This window comes from Rhinatrema bivittatum, unplaced genomic scaffold (assembly GCF_901001135.1).
Source record: "Rhinatrema bivittatum unplaced genomic scaffold, aRhiBiv1.1, whole genome shotgun sequence".
NCBI lineage: Eukaryota > Metazoa > Chordata > Amphibia > Gymnophiona > Rhinatrematidae > Rhinatrema > Rhinatrema bivittatum.
Window position 1 is genome coordinate 62,881 of NW_021821146.1, and position 18,623 is coordinate 81,503.

Sequence of the window (18,623 nt, forward strand, 5' to 3'; positions counted from 1 at the left end):
GCTTGGATGGTTGATGCTTCTGCTCACAAATTTCAAAACATGCTAATTCAGCCTTTTCTTTGCATGCATTACTGTGTGTCCAATAGAGGCACATGCACTCAATAATGGTAGAAAAACTGCGTATAATGACCAATTAAACCAGACCACAGGACTCTGCACAGAAATTGTGAAGTCAATCACCTCCACGTACATGGTTAGACAGATATTACTGCACTTCCCAAGCTGCTGAGAGCTATGAAGCAAACAAAAGCATATCTTAAGTCATAAGAACATGCCATACTGGATCAGACCAAGGGTCCATCAAGCCCAGCATCCTGTTTCCAACAGTGGCCAATCCAGGCCATAAGAACCTGGCAAGTACCCAAAAACTAAGTCTATTCCATGTTACCATTGCTAATGGCAGTGGCTATTCTCTAAGTGAACTTAATAGCAGGTAATGGACTTCTCCTCCAAGAACTTATCCAATCCTTTTTTAAACACAGTTATACTAACTGCACTAACCACATCCTCTGGCAACAGATTCCAGAGTTTAATTGTGCGTTGAGTAAAAAAGAACTTTCTCCATTAGTTTTAAATGTGCCCCATGCTAACTTCATGGAGTGCCCCCTAGTCTTTCTACTATCCGAAAGAGTAAATAACCGATTCACATCTACCCGTTCTAGACCTCTCATGATTTTAAACACCTCTATCATATCCCCCCTCAGTCGTCTCTTCTCCAAGCTGAAAAGTCCTAACCTCTTTAGTCTTTCCTCATAGGGGAGTTGTTCCATTCCCCTTATTTTGGTAGCCCTTCTCTGTACCTTCTCCATCGCAGAATTGTACACAGTATTCAAGGTGCGGTCTCACCATGGAGAGATACAGAGGCATTATAACATTTTCCGTTTTATTCACCATTCCCTTTCTAATCATTCCCAACATTCTGTTTGCTTTTTTGACTGCCGCAGCACACTGTACCGACGATTTCAATGTGTAATCCACTATGACACCTAGATCTCTTTCTTGGGTTGTAGCACCTAATATGGGACCCAACATTGTGTAATTATAGCATGGGTTATTTTTCCCTATATGCATCACCTTGCACTTATCCACATTAAATTTCATCTGCCATTTGGATGCCCAATTTTCCAGTCTCACAAGGTCTTCCTGCAATTTATCAGAATCTGCTTGTGATTTAACTAGTCTGAACAATTTTGTGTCATCTGCAAATTTGATTATCTCACTCGTCGTATTTCTTTCCAGATCATTTATAAATATATTGAAAAGTAAGGGTCCCAATACAGATCCCTGAGGCACTCCACTGTCCACTCCCTTCCACTGAGAAAATTGCCCATTTAATCCTACTCTGTTTCCTGTCTTTTAGCCAGTTTGTAATCCACGAAAGGACATCGCCACCTATCCCATGACTTTTTACTTTTCCTAGAAGCCTCTCATGAGGAACTTTGTCAAACGCCTTCTGAAAATCCAAGTATACTATATCTACATGTTTATTAACTCCTTCAAAAAAGTGAAGCAGTCAGTCTCAGACCCTCAATTGTGACTTCTTGGTGTAATGCTCACCAACTGCAGGGCAGATTTCTGAGGTGCATTTTATAAGAGTGCACTAGCGGAGTGAAGGAGTAGCCTAGTGGTTAGCATAGTGGCTACGATTCAGGGTTCAAATGCCACTGCCGCTCCTTGTGATCTTGGGCATGTCACTCTACCCTCCACTGCCTCAGGTACAAACAGATTGGAAGCCCTCTGGGGATAGTACTTGCATATAAATTGCTTTGACATGTTGAAAAGCAGATAATGTAACTGCATATTCCAGGCATGATTTTTTAAGTACCTTCTACCCCATAGGAAATCTTACCAAGGTATAAACTGAATCGTCATCCTAGGGTATTAGTACATTTACAAACATCTTCTCTCATTGTTATAAGTGAAAATTGTGCTGGTGTTTCTGCTGATGAAAACACAAGGCCTCATCACTGAAGTTACCTCTCCCAATATAGATTCACAGCCACTTTCCATGGAAAAATGTGACATTACCTCAGGAAAAAGTAGTGCACAGAACTCCTTTCCTACATCTGTACTCACGCAATATAGTCTGGCATCACTATGGGCTTGGGGATGTGCCCTGCTGGAATGGGTCCACTAAGAAGTTCCGGCTTTAGCTGTACATGCTTGAATTCTTTAGAGCTGACTTCTCTTGATGCATCATTACCTAAAGCCACTTTGTACTAAATAAATAAAAAAGGGACAATTAGATGAGAACATAGTACAAATTACAAACAACATTTTAAAAAGCTTGCTGGACTGAATTAACTTAAGTGTGAGAATCATACATTTCAGCATAACACAAAAGGAGGTTTGCTTAATAGTTTTCTTGGCACCAGTCTCCTGGAATGACCATCCGTGTACGAATTTGGCCAAAAGCATGAGCGGCCTGCTGGAATGGGGATGCAGGTGGGAATTTTGTATGGCTAATTCATCCTCTGGAGAACACTATTATGGTAAGCAAATTTGCTTTTTCTGGTTGATAAGCAGGGCTAAATTAGCATAACATGTGAGGAGTCCCAAGCTGAGGGTTGCAGTGGAGTGTTTGGTTAATAAGCAACCCAATACCACCATGGCGAGTTTACACTACTGGGCGAACAGACTACGCAAAACTGCTTGTTCGAATTTACTGTCTGTCTTTGACAGAGTGATAGTAAATTCACTCCTTTACATCTCAGACAGTAATGAGATGTAAAGGAGTGAACCGATGACCAAGCTGTAGTTTTGCAAATGTCTGAGGCACAGCTTGCAAGATGAGCTAGTGATGCTGCCATGGCTCTAAACGGATATGCCTTGATGGCATCTACAATTTGAATGCCTGCTAACTTATAGCAGTGTTCAATGCAGTCTGCTAGCCAGTTGGACAATACACATTTGGTCACTGCTATGTTTACTTTGTTGGGAAAAGCTTGAGAAGGAGACCGCGTTCTTTTGTAGTTAAATAAATACATAAAAAGGTTTGGCTATTTTATAGTTTGAGGTATGAAGGGCTTTCCCCCACCTTCTTGTGCATGAGGCCTCACGAAGGATGTGGGTAGCACGATGGCTTGATTAATATGGAACACGGACACAACCTTTGGTAGAAAATCTTTGGGTGGTGCAGAGCACCATTCTATTGTGGAAGAATTGTATTCAAGGAAGATACTGAACTAAAGTCTGAAGATTGCAGACTCTTCTGTCTGAGGTTATTGCTACCAGGAATATCAATTTCCATGGTAGAAACTTGACAGAAGCCATCGCCAATGGTTCAAAGGGCGGCTTCATCAGTTGTGCCAGGACCATGTTCAAACCTCAATGGGGCAGGAGATTTTAGAACTGGCAGTTTAGTATTTATTTACTTAATGCACTTGTATTCTGCAATATCCAAAGTACATAAAAAAAAAAAAGCCACACACACCCCATATAATGAGCATTAAAACATAAAAAGGCACAAATATTTTAAAATACATTGACACATTAACACAGCAATATATTATCAGTTAAAAATCAAATATTCAAACAGTCTTAAAAACCTGCTTTAAAATCACTACTTTAAGCTGCTTTCTAACAAAAAGCAAAAGAATACACTTCATCCCTAAGATGAGCATCCAGTGTATTCTAAACTAGATGGCCCTGCAACTGAAAATGCTTTTTTTCCTAGTTTCTTTTAAACTAGGAACATCCAAAAAATTCTGATCCACAGAATGGAGAGAACAACTATATTTTGTAACTAATTCAGTCAACAGAAAACCTTCTACATTTATTGCTTTAAAAATCAAGGTTATCACTTTAAAATGTATCCTTTCCAGCACAGGCAGTAACACAATACATAATATTGTAAACCAGTGAGTACCCGAGCTGCTGTGCGCTGTACTAGTTCAAGTACACTTCATTTCTTATGCAATCCCATATACAGAGCATTACAGTAGCCAATTCTGCTACGAACTAATGACTGAACCACGATTTGGAAATAAGATTTAGGTAACAATTGTTTTAGTTGACAGAATTTTTAATTTAACACACACACACACACACAGATTTAGCAATCATTCTAAAATGTGGCTTCATTGACAATCTAGAGTCTAAAAGTACCCCCCAATTGCATGCCTCACTTACTATTAAAAACAAAATCCCCAAGCCTAATTTCCAGGTGCTTCATTATCCATGCAGTTATGTCAACAGCATGTAGCAAACCTTTTCTAGTTGATAGTTTTCAGGCCCTCAACTTCTCATTGAGCATTCAACATCCAGGAGTCAAATCTTGGCTCTTCAAGCAAGCCTACCCCAATACAAACATAACGTAGACCTTATCCTAAACAGTTCCCCTCCGCACCTTCCACCTCTAGCGCCTCCCTTCCTCATCTTTCTCTCTGATTCTCTGGTATGCTACCTTCCCCGTCCCTGAATCCTGTTTGGTACTCCCTCGACACACGAATTCTTAGTTAAGATAACATTGTATTGACTGTATAAAGTTCTCCCCCCCCCCCCCCCAACTCTGACCCTTTTGCTCACCTAGCCCTCAAATATCTGTTTTATAATGCCTCCTTTGTATTTAATTCCCTTTTTGTTTTACCTCTTTGTTTTGTTTTGACTACGATTTGGTTTTTTGTTCTTTGTATTTCCTCTTATCAGTTGAATGTAAGCCGGCATGATGTGCCTTACGAATGTCGGCAAAGAAAAGCCTTTAAATAAATAAACATCCAACCCACCAGATTGAGGGAGAAAAGATTTGGGTGAACCAGACATCCCTCTTCTGGAGTTATTAAGTATGGATCTGACCCAAGAGGAATCAGAGGATGGCTAGAGAGCTGAACGAGATATGCAAACTAGAGACTTATCTGGGCCATGCTGGAGCTATAAGGATTAGAAGGGCCTTGTACTTCAGGATGTACGCTCTGGATCTAAAGGAGCACTTCATCCTTTTCTCCTGTTTTAGCTGAATTTTCATTTCTTTTTTGCATTTTAAGCATAGTGGGTGCCCCAGGGTTATTTCCCCTTCTGAATCAAATTAATGGCTCGTTCTTCCCCAAAGGGATAGGAGAAAAGCCACCGGTCACAGCAAAAAAAAAAAAAAAAAAAAAATGGAGCTGAAATATATTTGGTCTAGTTGCAGTCATTTTGAAGACAGAATGTGTCAATAAGTAAATCAGAGTTCAGGAAGGTAAGCTTCTTTTGTTTTATTAAAGCAGCAGTCTCACAGAAAATTAAACTACTAAATTTGCGTGAGGCAGTCAGTGATGTTTTACCTCGAGTAGTACTATATTGGCCAAATTATAAGAGGTTTTGAGTTTTCTTTTTCTTCTCCGTTGTGCGTCTGAATAAACCTCATCTTATAATTCAACTAACTTACCAGCATGGGAGCCCCCAACCACAAAGAGTGACAGTGCGCACAGCACGGCTGACCAGTTGCAGGGGACCTGATAATCTGAACCCTGCCACTTTTGGGGCTGCCTCAGCTGCACGTGCCTCGCACAAGCCCAGCCACCTCTGCCACGCTGAGCCTTGAACTAGATCTGTGAATCCCAGGCTCCACTGCACCATGTCCCAGGCTAGATCAGTGCCCCTCACACTTTCAGGGGGGATCACTTGTTACTGGGACTTAGTTGAAAATTGGGGCATAGCCAGTGCAACAGAAGTAGGGGCTCGGGAGGCAGGTAAGGAAAGTGCTGCGAGTGCTACTGTACTGATCTGCATATAAAAAAAGGATTCATCTTGTACTCAGGTCAGTACAATACTACGACCAATTCTTTTATTACCAAGTCTCTCAGAATTAGTACAGCTCTCCAATTTCTCCTTTTACCATGTGAAAACGTCATCAGCCATACAATGAGGAGGACGACAGAGGCATGGGGAAATTACAGAAAAAGAGCCGAGCATGTCTAAGCAGGACAACCCAAGTGGTCTTAGTTTAATAAAGGGGGGGGGGGGGTGGGGGGAAAACACAATGCAGAAATTACCTTTTCGGCAAGGAGAACTTATTCCAAGAATCTGAGCTGGAAGTGGAGCAGTTCAGTACACCGGCACTTGTCCCTGCCCCCTCCCCCCAGCAGGTCAACTCTGCATTCCCTACCCCGACTCCCCCATCCCGCCAACCTACTCGGCACTCTTCGGCTTCTCACCAACAGGAAAGAGGATGCCGTTTCAACACGCAAGCCCCCTTTGCTGTTTGAGCATGAGGCGAGACATGGTTAATCACGAAACCTGCCGGAACCAGTATGTGCCAGGGGAGAGTCGACATTTAAGCAGTGCCTCTCTGCCACTACTGGATGGAGGAGAAGAGAAAAATTCAGAGAGCTTGAAGAGAGATGAAGAATGGAGAAGGGAATTAAAAGGTCCAATACATGCAAAGGAGGGCCAGAAGGGTGAAAGTGCAAGAAACTTGAGGGGACTCCCCCCATATACCATTCAACCCTTGGAAAGCGTTAAGTCTTCTAGTAGACGTGTTTCTTGGACGCACTGTTGCTCTAAAACATGGGGGTAAAAAGAATTTTTGCAGAGCCAGACAGGGCTGCTGGGCAGAAAAGTCTAAACTAGAGTCTTCTATTTAGCAGCATGGAACAAACATTTCAAGATTTAGAATATTTACTGGGACTCCCACTGCTTAGCAGTTTTCATCCACTCGACATTTATCTACAAGCTAAATCAGTCACAATGAAACAGATAAGAAGCAACACGTTCTCCCTCTTTGCAGCTGAAGGTCTCAAGGGTGCCTCAGCTTTATATAACACACTACTATAAACTGCATTTTCCACACATATCTCAGTATGAAATAAGAACCAAACAGTTTTGATTTACTAAATTCTCCACTCAGCTCAGGTTAGATAAGTTATCAAAAAGCTTTTTACCTGGAGAGCAAGAAGGAATCGGAGGGCATGTGGGGGGTGGGGGAGAAGGGTTACCCTCATCTTTCCTAACCACAAGGTCTGGTCTCCAGGGTGTTGGAACCAGGAATGGCTTAGGTAAGAGGTCAGATAACCTGGACTAACATAAGAACACACAGGCAGAGACCAAAGCCCTAGGAGGAATGGATTAAAAAAATAAATCTCTGAAACCAGATCCTCCCAGCAAAATGGACTGATTGCAGGAGCAGTAAAAAAAAAAAAAAAAAAGGTTGTTAGAAACAAGGAGGCTGTTCCCAGCAACTTGAAGGTTGCCAACTTCTTCCTGCTTTCTGACTCTGGACTTGATCTGCCTGTCTGCAGCCTTACCTTCCCCTGGCACCTACCCACCTTAGTTTGCAACTAGAACTAGTCGTTCCCCTATTGCCAAGATCAAAGCTAACCTGTGTGTCTGTTATCCAGTATATCCTGGTCAATGCCTAGAAATAGCACCCACCTGACCTTAGAGACCTCGCAAGTACATCCTGCACGAGATCAGACAGCAGCTATGAAAGCAAATACATGGGGAAGCCATGCACACCTCGAGACCTGGGTTCATAGGGGTTGATTTACTGGTCTCACGCCACCCATGCAGGACTAACACCAATAATTCAACAAAATGTCATCTACGAGCACCGTTCTGCTTCTGCTGAAATCATTCACATGCAAAACCAATCAGCACGCCTTTAAACTTCACAGTTGAGAGCTACATAAACACACTCTACACAAATGCAGCTTTCCAACATGTCGTTTAACGAGTCTCAACAGCCCTGCTTGATACTACCGACAGAGTCACATGTGAGAAAAAGCTTCATGTTTTTAGATTCCACCCAGCAGATGTTGCTAATATAGCAATTCATGGCATCCACCTACTGAAGGACTGGATGAGCCAATGGCACAAGCTCCACTACTGAGGTGTGGGATTTCGAAATGGGTTTACCAGCAAATTGGTTTTCTTTCTAACAGGGACATTGTCAGGAGTCGGTATGATGGTACAACAAAATTTTGAAAAGTTTTATTTTAGCAGGGTTTTTTGATTGATTGTTTTTTTTAATTTTGACAATTTCAGTCTTTGCTTGCATTTGTTTTGATACTGATTTGAAGGAATTGAAGCTCTGGTGCATGTCACAACAAATCTGTTTACAGCTTTACAGTCACTGGAGCTGAACAGGTCCAACGACCTCGCTGTTTCAGTTTTCAAATCTCTTTCTTGCTGTACCAAGGATGAAGACAAAAACAACCACTCTCATTTTACCAAACCAGGACATTAGGGATACTTTTTTTGAGAACTTGAAAGATGTCTTTTGAAAGATTTAAAAAAAAAAAAAAAAAAGTGTTATTCAAAGAAACGTGTGTTATGACATCTGATAGACAAGGATGCAACTCCCTAAGGCACATGCTGAAGGCGCTGTAGTTTATGGCCAAGGAGTGCAATTCTTAGCACTGGACTATGTAAACTCCGTTTGTGCCTTGTCATCAAGTGCAATCTCTTGCATGACAAAAGCAGTGGCTTAATATAAAGGGACAAATATCTCTCCTCACTCGCTAAAAATCTGAAAACAGCAATAGTACATGTTTAAATAAAAATGAAATCAAAGAATAAATGTTGCTAAAAAAAATTTAAAAATGTAGAACATATAACTTTAAAATATTTTATCCTAACATTTGCCTTGAATATTATTTATCCAGGAAATCAGGGCTTATGAGTAACTCACAGAAAAGAAACCCTATTGTGGCTCTCAGATCTGTCTCAAGCCGCCTTCAAAAGCTGCTGTGCCTAACTAGAGACAGAGCTAAAATAGTCAATACGGCTTTACTTGCCCCCAATAAAGGAACTTTTCTTTATTTTTTCTGATTATTTTTAAATGTGTGTTATAATTTAAATTGGAGAACAAGAAGGCATGACAAATGCAAAGCAAAACTCTCAGCAAGTCAATGCCCAGTTACAGTAATACTTTCCACCCCCCCATCAGAACAAAAGAAACAAGTGGCAATACCAAGCAGAACAAACTTGCAATTGTAGATCCCACGCAAGTCTAATGCTTTTCTAACCAGGACTTATAAAAGGTCTCCAAATGTGAAACTCTGAAAGAGCATCACTCTTAAATCGCAGTTAATTTCCCCAATGGATAGCCGCAAACCACTGGCACACCAAAGGGTAGATTTAAAAAAAAAAAAAAAAAAAAAAATACACGTACTACCTAGTGCATACACATGGACGCACGATTTTATAACCTGTGCCCGCATGCTATAAAATCTGGGGGGGTGTGCGCAGGGGGGGGGGGGGAAGAATTGCCCAGTTTACACATGGCAACGAGATTGGAGCGGACTGGGGGAGGCCCAATTAAGGAGCGGACTGGGAGGGAACTTTCCTAACCCCCTACCTACCCTCCCCTCCCTCTTCCCCAACCCCTTTGAAGGCCCTACCCTTTGTTATTTTATTTCGGAAGTTACGCCTGCATCCTGCCGGCACAGCAGCCTCCAGCTCCTCCCCGTCCATGGGATTGCTCCTTGATAAGAGGCCTGGCTCTTGTGCACGTAATGGGGGTTACGCGCGCGGCTGGGCCTCTTCTAAAATGCGCGCAACGCGCACAAGGCCCAGCCACGCGCGTAACCCCCGTTTTCCTCGTGCAGGGGATTTAAAAAACGTATCTGCAAGTATATGAGTGTAATAGATTTTTTTCCAGACAGCTGCTAATGAACATCTGGCAGCAATAAGAATCTGCAAGAGTAGATGTTGCAGTAGCTTCAAATATCCCTAAAGGCCATAAATTTGTTTTAAAATATAGCATACTGTTCTCGTACATCTCAGATCCACTAAAATCTGAAGCTGCCTGTTATATTTCTGTCTCCGTTTTTGCAAAACAATTTACAGCATCCCTGGACCACTCCACCTCATATCCTTGCTGTTCACCAGTGCCAACTTACATTCCACAATGCAAAAAAAAGTCATGGCTACAAACTGAAGAAATTCAAGATGTGCTCTGACAAGCCACATTCAAAATGGATCCTCAATTATTATTAAGGCTGCTTTGGTGTTAGTTCCTAGAGACATGGGAGCAAAAGGATTGGCTGGATTACCCAGAGGGGTAGAAAATTACCACCGGCCTCACTTAAGTTTGATGAAAACCGCGTGAGCAAGCATTTACAAAAACAGCAAACTGAAACGAAGTCTTCCAAAATTTTATAAGCACCTTAGTTTTCAAATGCTAAGACTAAGATAGGTTTAAAACTGGGTGACTTTTTTTTTTTTTGTTTGTTTTAAACCTGTCCAAAAAGCAAGAAAACAGTGGAAAGGCATAAAGTTCAAATCTCATGGACAAGAAATGAATGAAAAGCAAGGCCATTAGTGATGAAAACTAGGATGCAATCTCTAGGACTCAGGAGCCTGCATTCAGAAGGGACGAAGACTAGAACTAGAAACTCCCACATAACCTAGGGAGGGTCAAGACATGCATTCTTAGCACCAGTCATGTGCCAACTCTCATCACTCCAGCTGTTAATGAAAAAGACATCAGCTGTGCCGCTCCAACAGGAAAGGGAAGCTAGAGCACTTACAAAGACTAGCGAGAACCTCAATGTGTGTTTCTTTATAACATATATTCAATATAGCTGCAACAGGTAATGCACCAAGGCTGAGCAGCAATAATGGAACATTTACCAGTGACCAGGAACGTACCATTGGAGAGCCAGATAGAGCTCTAATACACTACACCAACCTTCACCTTATGAAATAAAGTGAATCATGAGCCAACTTATAAGACTATTGGATCTTTGTCTTGTGTTGTCATACAAACACAGCATAATGGTTTTACGCAAGCTGTATTCATTTTTCCAAACACTGGTCCTTACTGAAGACTATGAATAGATTGTACTTAGCCCTCCTTCCTGATGCATACACACACACACAGAAAAAGCCTCCCCAAAGTAAAAACAAAAAAGAAAATGTTGTCTTACCATCAGCTTTGGTGAAGAATTCTGTCCTGAAGTAATCTAAAAAGAGAAATAATAAAATTAAGTAGATTTTAAATCTTTTTCCTTAAAGTACTGTGCATACAATCCTGAAATCACCTCAAAATTATTCAAAATATGGTGCCTTCTAAACATTAAATGTATGCACGGGTTGCCCCTTCCCACCTAAATAAATATCAAGAGCAGATTGTAGAACGGAAAGTGCACATTGCTTGCTGCCCCTTCTCTGGAAAGCTATGATTCAATAGCCAGCTGAGTCATACCATGCCTGATGCCAACGGGCAAGTGTACAACAGAAATCACTTGCCCAAAAAAAAAAAAAAAGTGTGTGAACTCTTGGATGGTAGAAGCCAGGGAATTTGTTTCTTTTGCTTTTCTTTGCTCTTTCCTTGCTTCCCCCCATCATCCAGCCAGCCACCCTTCCCCTACCATGTTACACCACTTCTATGAAGAGTGCCAGCAGGAGGCAGTCCTGGGTCACAGTGCTGCCCCTCAAGCTCCGGCCCAGTCATACTGAGACTCTTCTCAGGCCCAAATTAGCAATGTCGTCTTCTTGGGCATGCAGCAATACTAAGCACTAAATATTAGGCATATAAAACCTCCCCCCCCTCCCCGAGCATAAATTACTAATTTTGTACAGTGCAGCCTATAATTTTCCTTACACTAACTGAGTAAAAATCTTTTATGAGCAAGACTCTAAGTAACCTAATAAATTGCTTTGCTATAAGCACCAATCAGGAAACATAACACTCTCTCTTGGGGTTATCAAGGACAGGATTAGCCAGTTCTGGTTCTGCCCTATCCTAAATTTGAAGTTGGGAATCTTGCTATTCCTCAAGAAAAAAAACCCACTGCCAGTGTATGCACGTCCCGGGATGACACCAGGACCGGCTCAGTCTGTCCCACTTGGCTTCGAGACCTCAGCTTTGCAGATTTTTGCTTCTGTGGTTTCTTGCAAGCTGCCCTCATCTGAGCCATCAAAAATAAATAAATAAAAGGTTTTGTAGGGGTTCTGTGTGATCATTCTGCATTCTGGAGAAGCCCATTTCAGTTTAGGGCATCCCATCCCAGTTACAATGACAGCAGGCTTGAACTTAACTGGGTTTTGGTAGTTTTATAAGCTTTGGAGTACATAGAGGGGCGGATTTTAAGAGCCCTGCTCGCCTAAATCCGCCCAAATCCGGGTGGGATTTAGGCGAGCAGGGCCCTGCGCGCCGGTGCGCCTATGTTCAATAGGCGCACCGGCGCACGCAGACTCCGGGACTCGCGTAAGTCCCAGGGTTTGGCGAGGGGGGTGTGCCCGAGCCGCGCGGCGTTTAGGGGGCGTGGCCGCGCCCTCCGGACCCGCCCCCAGGTCGCGTCCCGGCGCTCTAGTGGCCCGCTGGCACGCGGGGATTTACGCCTCCCCCTGGGAGGCGTAAATCCCCCGACAAAGGTAAGGAGGGGGTTTAGACAGGGCCGGGCGGGTGGGTTAGATAGAGGAAGGGAGGGGAAGGTGAGGGGAGGGCGTTAGAGGATTCCCTCCGAGGCCGCTCCGAAATTGGAGCGGCCTCGGAGGGAATGGGGGTAGGCTGCGTGGCTTGGCGCGCGCCAGCTGTACAGAATAGATAGCCTTGCGCGCGCCGATCCAGGATTTTAGCGGATACGCGCGTATCTACTAAAATCCCGCGTACTTTTGCTTGCGCCTGATGCGCCAGCAAAAGTACACCTATTCGCGCGGTCTGAAAATCTACCCCAGAGTGTGCATTAAATAAGCATTTCCTTTTAGAGGTTACCACTGAGGTCAAAATTTCACACTCATCCCTTTATTTTTTTTCTGCTTTAGTAATTTCAACAACAGAAATAGAAAACATAACCAAGCACTTTGCAGAAGTATCAGAACTCCACTCACTTCCAGGCCTTTACGTTAAAAAGAGGTGTGTTTCTATAGCACCTCTCTTTAAACTACCACTATAGCCCCTGGAACAGAAGGAGCAGTTTCTTTTAGAGTTAGGTTCTATCATTTGTAATTCGATGTTGTTCTTTGATGTAGAAGCAGCAACTAATTTAAGATTTACAACATTTCTTTTTCCCATGCAGAATTGTTGGTATATACACATAAATATCTACACACACACACATACCCACAGTACCTATAAGAAAGTTATCTCTAGAACATATACTTCCTAGTGAGGTAGTGATAGGAAAGAGAAAGTGAAGTACATGCAATATGTTTGGGCACATTGGTGGCAGATGTGCCCAGCAACTTACCTAGCTGATACGGATATCTGGTATCCGATAGCTCTAACACAGGAATTTGAAAAACAAAATCCTGCAGATTTTGGTTGAGAGGGGCATGGGCATACAATTCAGACCATATCACAGCTTTAATCTAGCAATTGGTACAAAGAAGGGCAGTATGAAACCTACTCTGAACCCAGGAATACAACTTTTTAAAAAAGCACCCACAAAAGCACGAACCGTGAGTGCTCAATAAAGGTCAAGAGTTCAGTGTCTTTGCTAGGCTCCACAGCAGTGGCTTTAAACTACAAGGGTTACAGATCATTCTGGTAATAAAACACCAGATTTAAAAGAATAATACACCCCCCCCCTCAAAAAAAAACACAAAAAATAAACAAACAGGTACTTGTGTTTACACCACAAACAAAAGTAGCTAAATTTTCTCTTTGTGGCTGGGCCAGCACTGCAAAGGGTCAATGCACGATGAGCTCAACCCTCAGAGGCGGCAAAGCAACCACTCTACTTAATTCCCACAGATTACACAGAGAACCAACAACTGAATCCCAACGCAACGCCCAACCAGACAGTCCTTGCTGGATTTAGGGAAACCGTCCTTTTTGAACTGGCAGGTGGCTCAAGTTCTTTGATTAGAGGCTTTGCGTGACCATGACATTATATTCCTTACCTTGTGCTGCTCCATGAACTCTCGCTGCTTCCGTGCTCCTTCGTGTCGCCACAGCTTTAAGCTAACGATGGCACTAATGAGATACACAATCATTAAGACAAACAAAAAGATAATAGCAGCTGTCTGCCCACCTTCAATGCGGCAAAAGGATGCATTCAGAGGTGTATTAAATAACGGGTAGTAGCAGAGGCCACCTCGGTTTGCATCATTTACATAGACTATGGCAGCAGCCAAGTACAAAATGAATAATGCCAGATTTATGCCAAATTCCGTTAAAGGCCACCAGCTGGAGTCTAGAAGGATAGTCCGATAGTACATGGACATGCCAAGGACAAGGAGAATCACAGTCACTACCCAGGCCAACCCAGCGATCACCAATACAAATGGCGTTTTAGGTCCACTGTAATAGTATCCGCCGTACATGCTGTTGGCTCCATAACTATACGGTTGTGAATATCCATACATGTTGTACCATTCGTTGTCTTTATGGATGTAAGTGGTAACACAGGCAAAAACTGCTGCACCCAAAAGCAGCTCCACTATGCACAGAATTCTTAGCAAGCCTGCCCAGGACTTCATGTAGGAGTATCTCATATTGTATTCTTCTACTCGCTCACTGTAGGTTTTCACCGTCTGAGCATGATGTCCAAGAGATCCTAAAGAGTCTTCAGGAAGCATGGCTTCGGTTTCTTTCCGTGAATTGTAGCTCCCTCCGGACCCACCGTACGGATCCTTGTAGGAACTTGGCGCTGACCTTTGGTCTTGGGTGGAACCCTGTCCTTTCTGTAATGGAACAGCATGCCCTGGAGAGGGAGGCGGAGAACACTCGACACCGTCAGAAATGTAATTTATGTCCGACATGGGCCTGTCCCACTGTTCCTCTCTTTTTCCCTTGAAGAAGTTCTTCCAGGAATCGGGAATAAATCGCCTTACCGGTCTGAGGTCAAGAGCTGTGGCGGGCTCCTCACCGTCGCTGGGATAAAAGTCATGGCCGAATGGAGGCTGCAGCGGCAGGGGTGGTGGCGGCAATGGGTCCCCACTTCCAGCCAGCTCGCAGTCTTTCAGACTCTGAAGAGTCTGTCCCGTCTCCTCTGGAATGGAAGAATCCACAGGAACCTCGTCATACTGGGCAGGTCTTTGCTGTTGCCGTGCTGCCCTTGACCCCCGCCCTGATGAACCACCTCCAGACATCTGTCCAAGAAAAAAAAAAAAAAAAGGAGAATAGCTTATTAGATCTCTTAGCAATTCCAACACTCCTCAAGTTTTGCTTATAGGAAACAAAATTGCCAGTCTGTGATGGGTATATATATCCAAAAAGCTCTCTCTCTTTTTGGAGCTAGCATGAGAATTCTTTTTTCAGCATTAGAGAAAACAGAATTTTCTTAACTAGTTAAGGCCCACACAACTTTCTGGTTGCATCTTTCAGCACCAACCACACAGTAGTTCTTTCTACTTCCCAAAACAAAGCTTGCAGTTTTCCGAACAGAATTAAGAGTTATGATTTCTCTGCAAAACTGCAGTGTCAAAAGCCTCTTTCAAAGTTGCTATGTTAAAAGCATCATTAGCAACATCTTTAGATTTCTTTATTTATAAAGCATTTGATATTCCACCTTTTCCAAGCTAGTCTCAAAGAGGATTGCAATCAAATTTAAATAAATTCCAATTAAAGTTGTGTCATTATTTACAATCAACAGGAAGCTAATTCAGCTGGCAAACGATTAAGATTCCCGTTTTCATTCTGATTTGTATAGCTTATGCCAGAGAAACCCAGAAATATTGTAAAAAGTGATTGTAAACATGCAGATTGCAAAGTGACCTCAGAGATAGCTCAAAGGTTTTCTTCTCAATGATTTTTTTTATTTTTTCTGAAGCTGTGCTGACCCTAATCGAAACCCCCAGGCTGATGTCACACTTGAAAGAAACAGCACGGGTTCCCATTCCCAATTTGATTTTTAATTCCAGAGTTCAAAATTGATTCATCCATACGTCCAAGCACTTTACCCACTTTCAAAATCCCAGCCTTGAGAAATCAGATAATAGAAGTCGGTAGGCAAGTCATGTTGTTCTGAAAAGGTTGTCTTGTACGGAAAACTTCTGCCAAGGCCTGCCAATGCAAAAAAAAACAAACACAAACAAAAACACAAGATCTGTGCTCAGAATAGAAGAGAATCCATAGAACTTACTGCAGTTCAAGGCATTTTGAGGGAGGATAACTGCTCTCCTATGCATCATCTTGGTTACTAGAAAACACGAGTTAAAACTACACTGAAAAGCCAGCATAACAACAATTTATTTCCCCATCAATAGCAGAATCTACTCTTTGCTTTTTCTTGTTAGCCCTAGCCACCAGTTTCAATGTGCCTTGTGCCTACAGAGCCTGCAAAAGTCACTCAAGATTTCACAATTAAAGATTTAATCATCAGAAAGCCAGGCCAGCCCAGTAGCTCAGTGGAAGATCTGGATTTAATTCCAGGGCCTGGCTTCTGCTCCCTGGGCTGAACAGGGCTGGGGATATTGTGGTAAAATCATTCTTAGCCAGAGGAGGGAAAGTCTCAGTGACCCATTGGTTGAACTTAAGAGTTCCAGAAGGAGCCAAAGTCTGTGGACTCTGGTCAAGAGCAAAACTTTACAGATGTGCATATTCACAGAAACAAATCAAGACTGTAACCTAAAATATAATACATGAAAATGTACTGTTATTGTCTAACACTACAGTGGAGTAAAAACTGATCCAGCAGCTTTTTAAAATATTTATTTATTTATTTATTTTTAGATTTTTATATACCGGTGTTCCTATATGAAATAAAGATCACATCGGTTTACATTGAAACAGAACATGAAAATTGCCAAAAGGCATTACATAGAACAAGGTTATGAAACTTGGAACAGTGTACATAAGTTCAAAATTTAACAATAACGTTGTAACATTGATGACCAAAAGATAAAGGAGAAAAAAAAAAAAAAGACTTAAACAATTAAGTTGACAGGTCTTATTGAGCATAAAAATTATAACGTATAAGTGAGAAAGTCTCAAGTGTCCTGCAGCAAGAGATTAGATACCGAAGTAGGTAGTGGTATGGAAAATGGGAGTTTGTGAAGAAGATATGTTCTTGCTGGTTGGAGGGGAAAAAATGATGATCATGGTCCTGGAAAAGCTTGGCTAAAGAGCCAGGTTTTAAGTTTTTTTTTGAATGAAGAGTGGCAGAACTCAAGCCGAATGTCTGGTGGGAGCGCATTCCATTGAATGGGGCCTGCTGTAGATATGGCACGTTTATGATATTACTGTAAGTGAACATTTTAATCATTTTAATCATCTAACCCAGAAGACTGTTTGGAAAACATTATAAAACTCGGGTCTACTACAGATTTTGAATGTGGCCCTGCAACAGCAGGAACTTACTGCATAGAAGTCAGTCCTGCAGCAACATTAGAAACCTACTTTCATCACCACAATATCACTGGACTGAGTTAAAAGTACCACATCAGAAAGTATATATAAAAGGGCAGATTAATAAAGCACAGTTTCCAAAATCACAACTTCTTCTATAAGTGAAGAGAGTGTTCACGAACAACATGCTAAACAAAATGGTGCTCAAAGCCATCAAATAAGCCACAAAACTCTGGAGAACCAAGTTCTGCATTGATTGCCTGGTGGCTACTTTACATCAGTTTCATATTTCAGATGTGGGAGTTAATTCCTATTTCTCCTCGGCCATCTCCCTCCATGACATCATATGGGCTGACTGCTACATCAGGGAAACCCTCATTATGCACACACAGTCAAGGGGTTTGGACTTGGAGTCACTCCCGTTGGGAATTCTGGGCCCATGTTCTGCTCCTTACGAACCTCCTCTCCCCCCAAAAGAGTCAAGAAAAGCAGGGCTGCCATCCACAGAGGCTGGGTGATGAGCTGTGGTCTCTTACTGTGTCCTGCTCAGATTTGAAGAGCAGAGGCTTGGATTAAAAGTTTTCATTCATGGCTGCTGTGATCTCGCTCATTGTGGAGATCAAACTCAGGCTCTTAAACCTCTTGATATAAAAAGCCATCAGCTGCAAGGAATCTCCATCAAAGCCTGATATATACAAAAAAAGCAGCCAGTCATAGCATAGGCCAGGGGTGGCCAACTCCAGTCCTTGAGAGCGACAAACAGCCCAGGTTTTCAGGATATCCACAATGAATATGCCCTGAGAAGGGCTACCAAAATGATAAGGGGAATGGAACAGCTCCCCTATGAGGAAAGACTAAAGAGGTTAGGACTTTTCAGCTTGGAGAAGAGACGGCTGAGGGGGGATATGATAGAGGTGTTTAAAATCATGAGAGGTCTAGAACGGGTAGATGTGAATCGGTTATTTACTCTTTCGCATAATAGAAAGACTAGGGGGCACTCCATGAAGTTAGCATGTGGCACATTTAAAACTAATCGGAGAAAGTTCTTTTTTTTGTGTGTGTAAATGCTTTTATTGGTAAACAGAGGAAAGCAGTAAATACAATTCTAGCAACAGTAGATAACATTCTCTGCTTCACCATTTAACCTTCACCCTAACTCCCCCCCCCTCCCTCCTCCTTGATATAAGATCTTGCACATAACATAGGTACATCATGAAAAACGTACACAAGACAGGAGAAAATTTAAACACATAGAGTCCATATTGAGTGAAAGAGAATCATATTGGAATGGAGAACTAGTAAGGAGAAACCTTCAAGATAAATTGTTCATGTACAAGGAGCCATACCCCAGGGAACCAATGGTATTAGCAGACCATTGCTAATGCAATGCACTCGCTCTTATTCTCCATCATATAATAGGATAGAAGCCAATATCAATGCTGCATAGGTATTATACCGTTCCATC

The 18,623-nt window shown here is 42.3% G+C and overlaps 1 protein-coding gene across 7 annotated transcripts in view; it reads right to left on the reverse strand.

Moving 5' to 3' along the window:
* The window catches only part of LOC115082489 (MARVEL domain-containing protein 2-like), a 46,245-nt gene that overhangs the window by 12,848 nt on the left and 14,774 nt on the right, over positions 1 to 18,623 (reverse strand). For 3 of the 7 annotated variants that reach the window (XM_029586712.1, XM_029586711.1, XM_029586713.1), the window contains 4 exons: positions 15,776 to 15,874; positions 13,771 to 14,961; positions 10,851 to 10,886; positions 2,077 to 2,219 (listed from right to left, as the gene is read on the reverse strand). In XM_029586712.1, the coding sequence (XP_029442572.1) occupies positions 2,077 to 2,219; positions 10,851 to 10,886; positions 13,771 to 14,961 (1,370 nt within the window). In that variant the 5' untranslated portion in view covers positions 15,776 to 15,874. Of the gene's footprint in view, positions 1 to 2,076; positions 2,220 to 10,850; positions 10,887 to 13,770; positions 14,962 to 15,775; positions 15,875 to 15,953; positions 16,017 to 18,623 lie in introns of those variants that run through there. The other 4 variants (XM_029586714.1, XM_029586717.1, XM_029586715.1 and 1 more) reach the window with 2 other exon arrangements.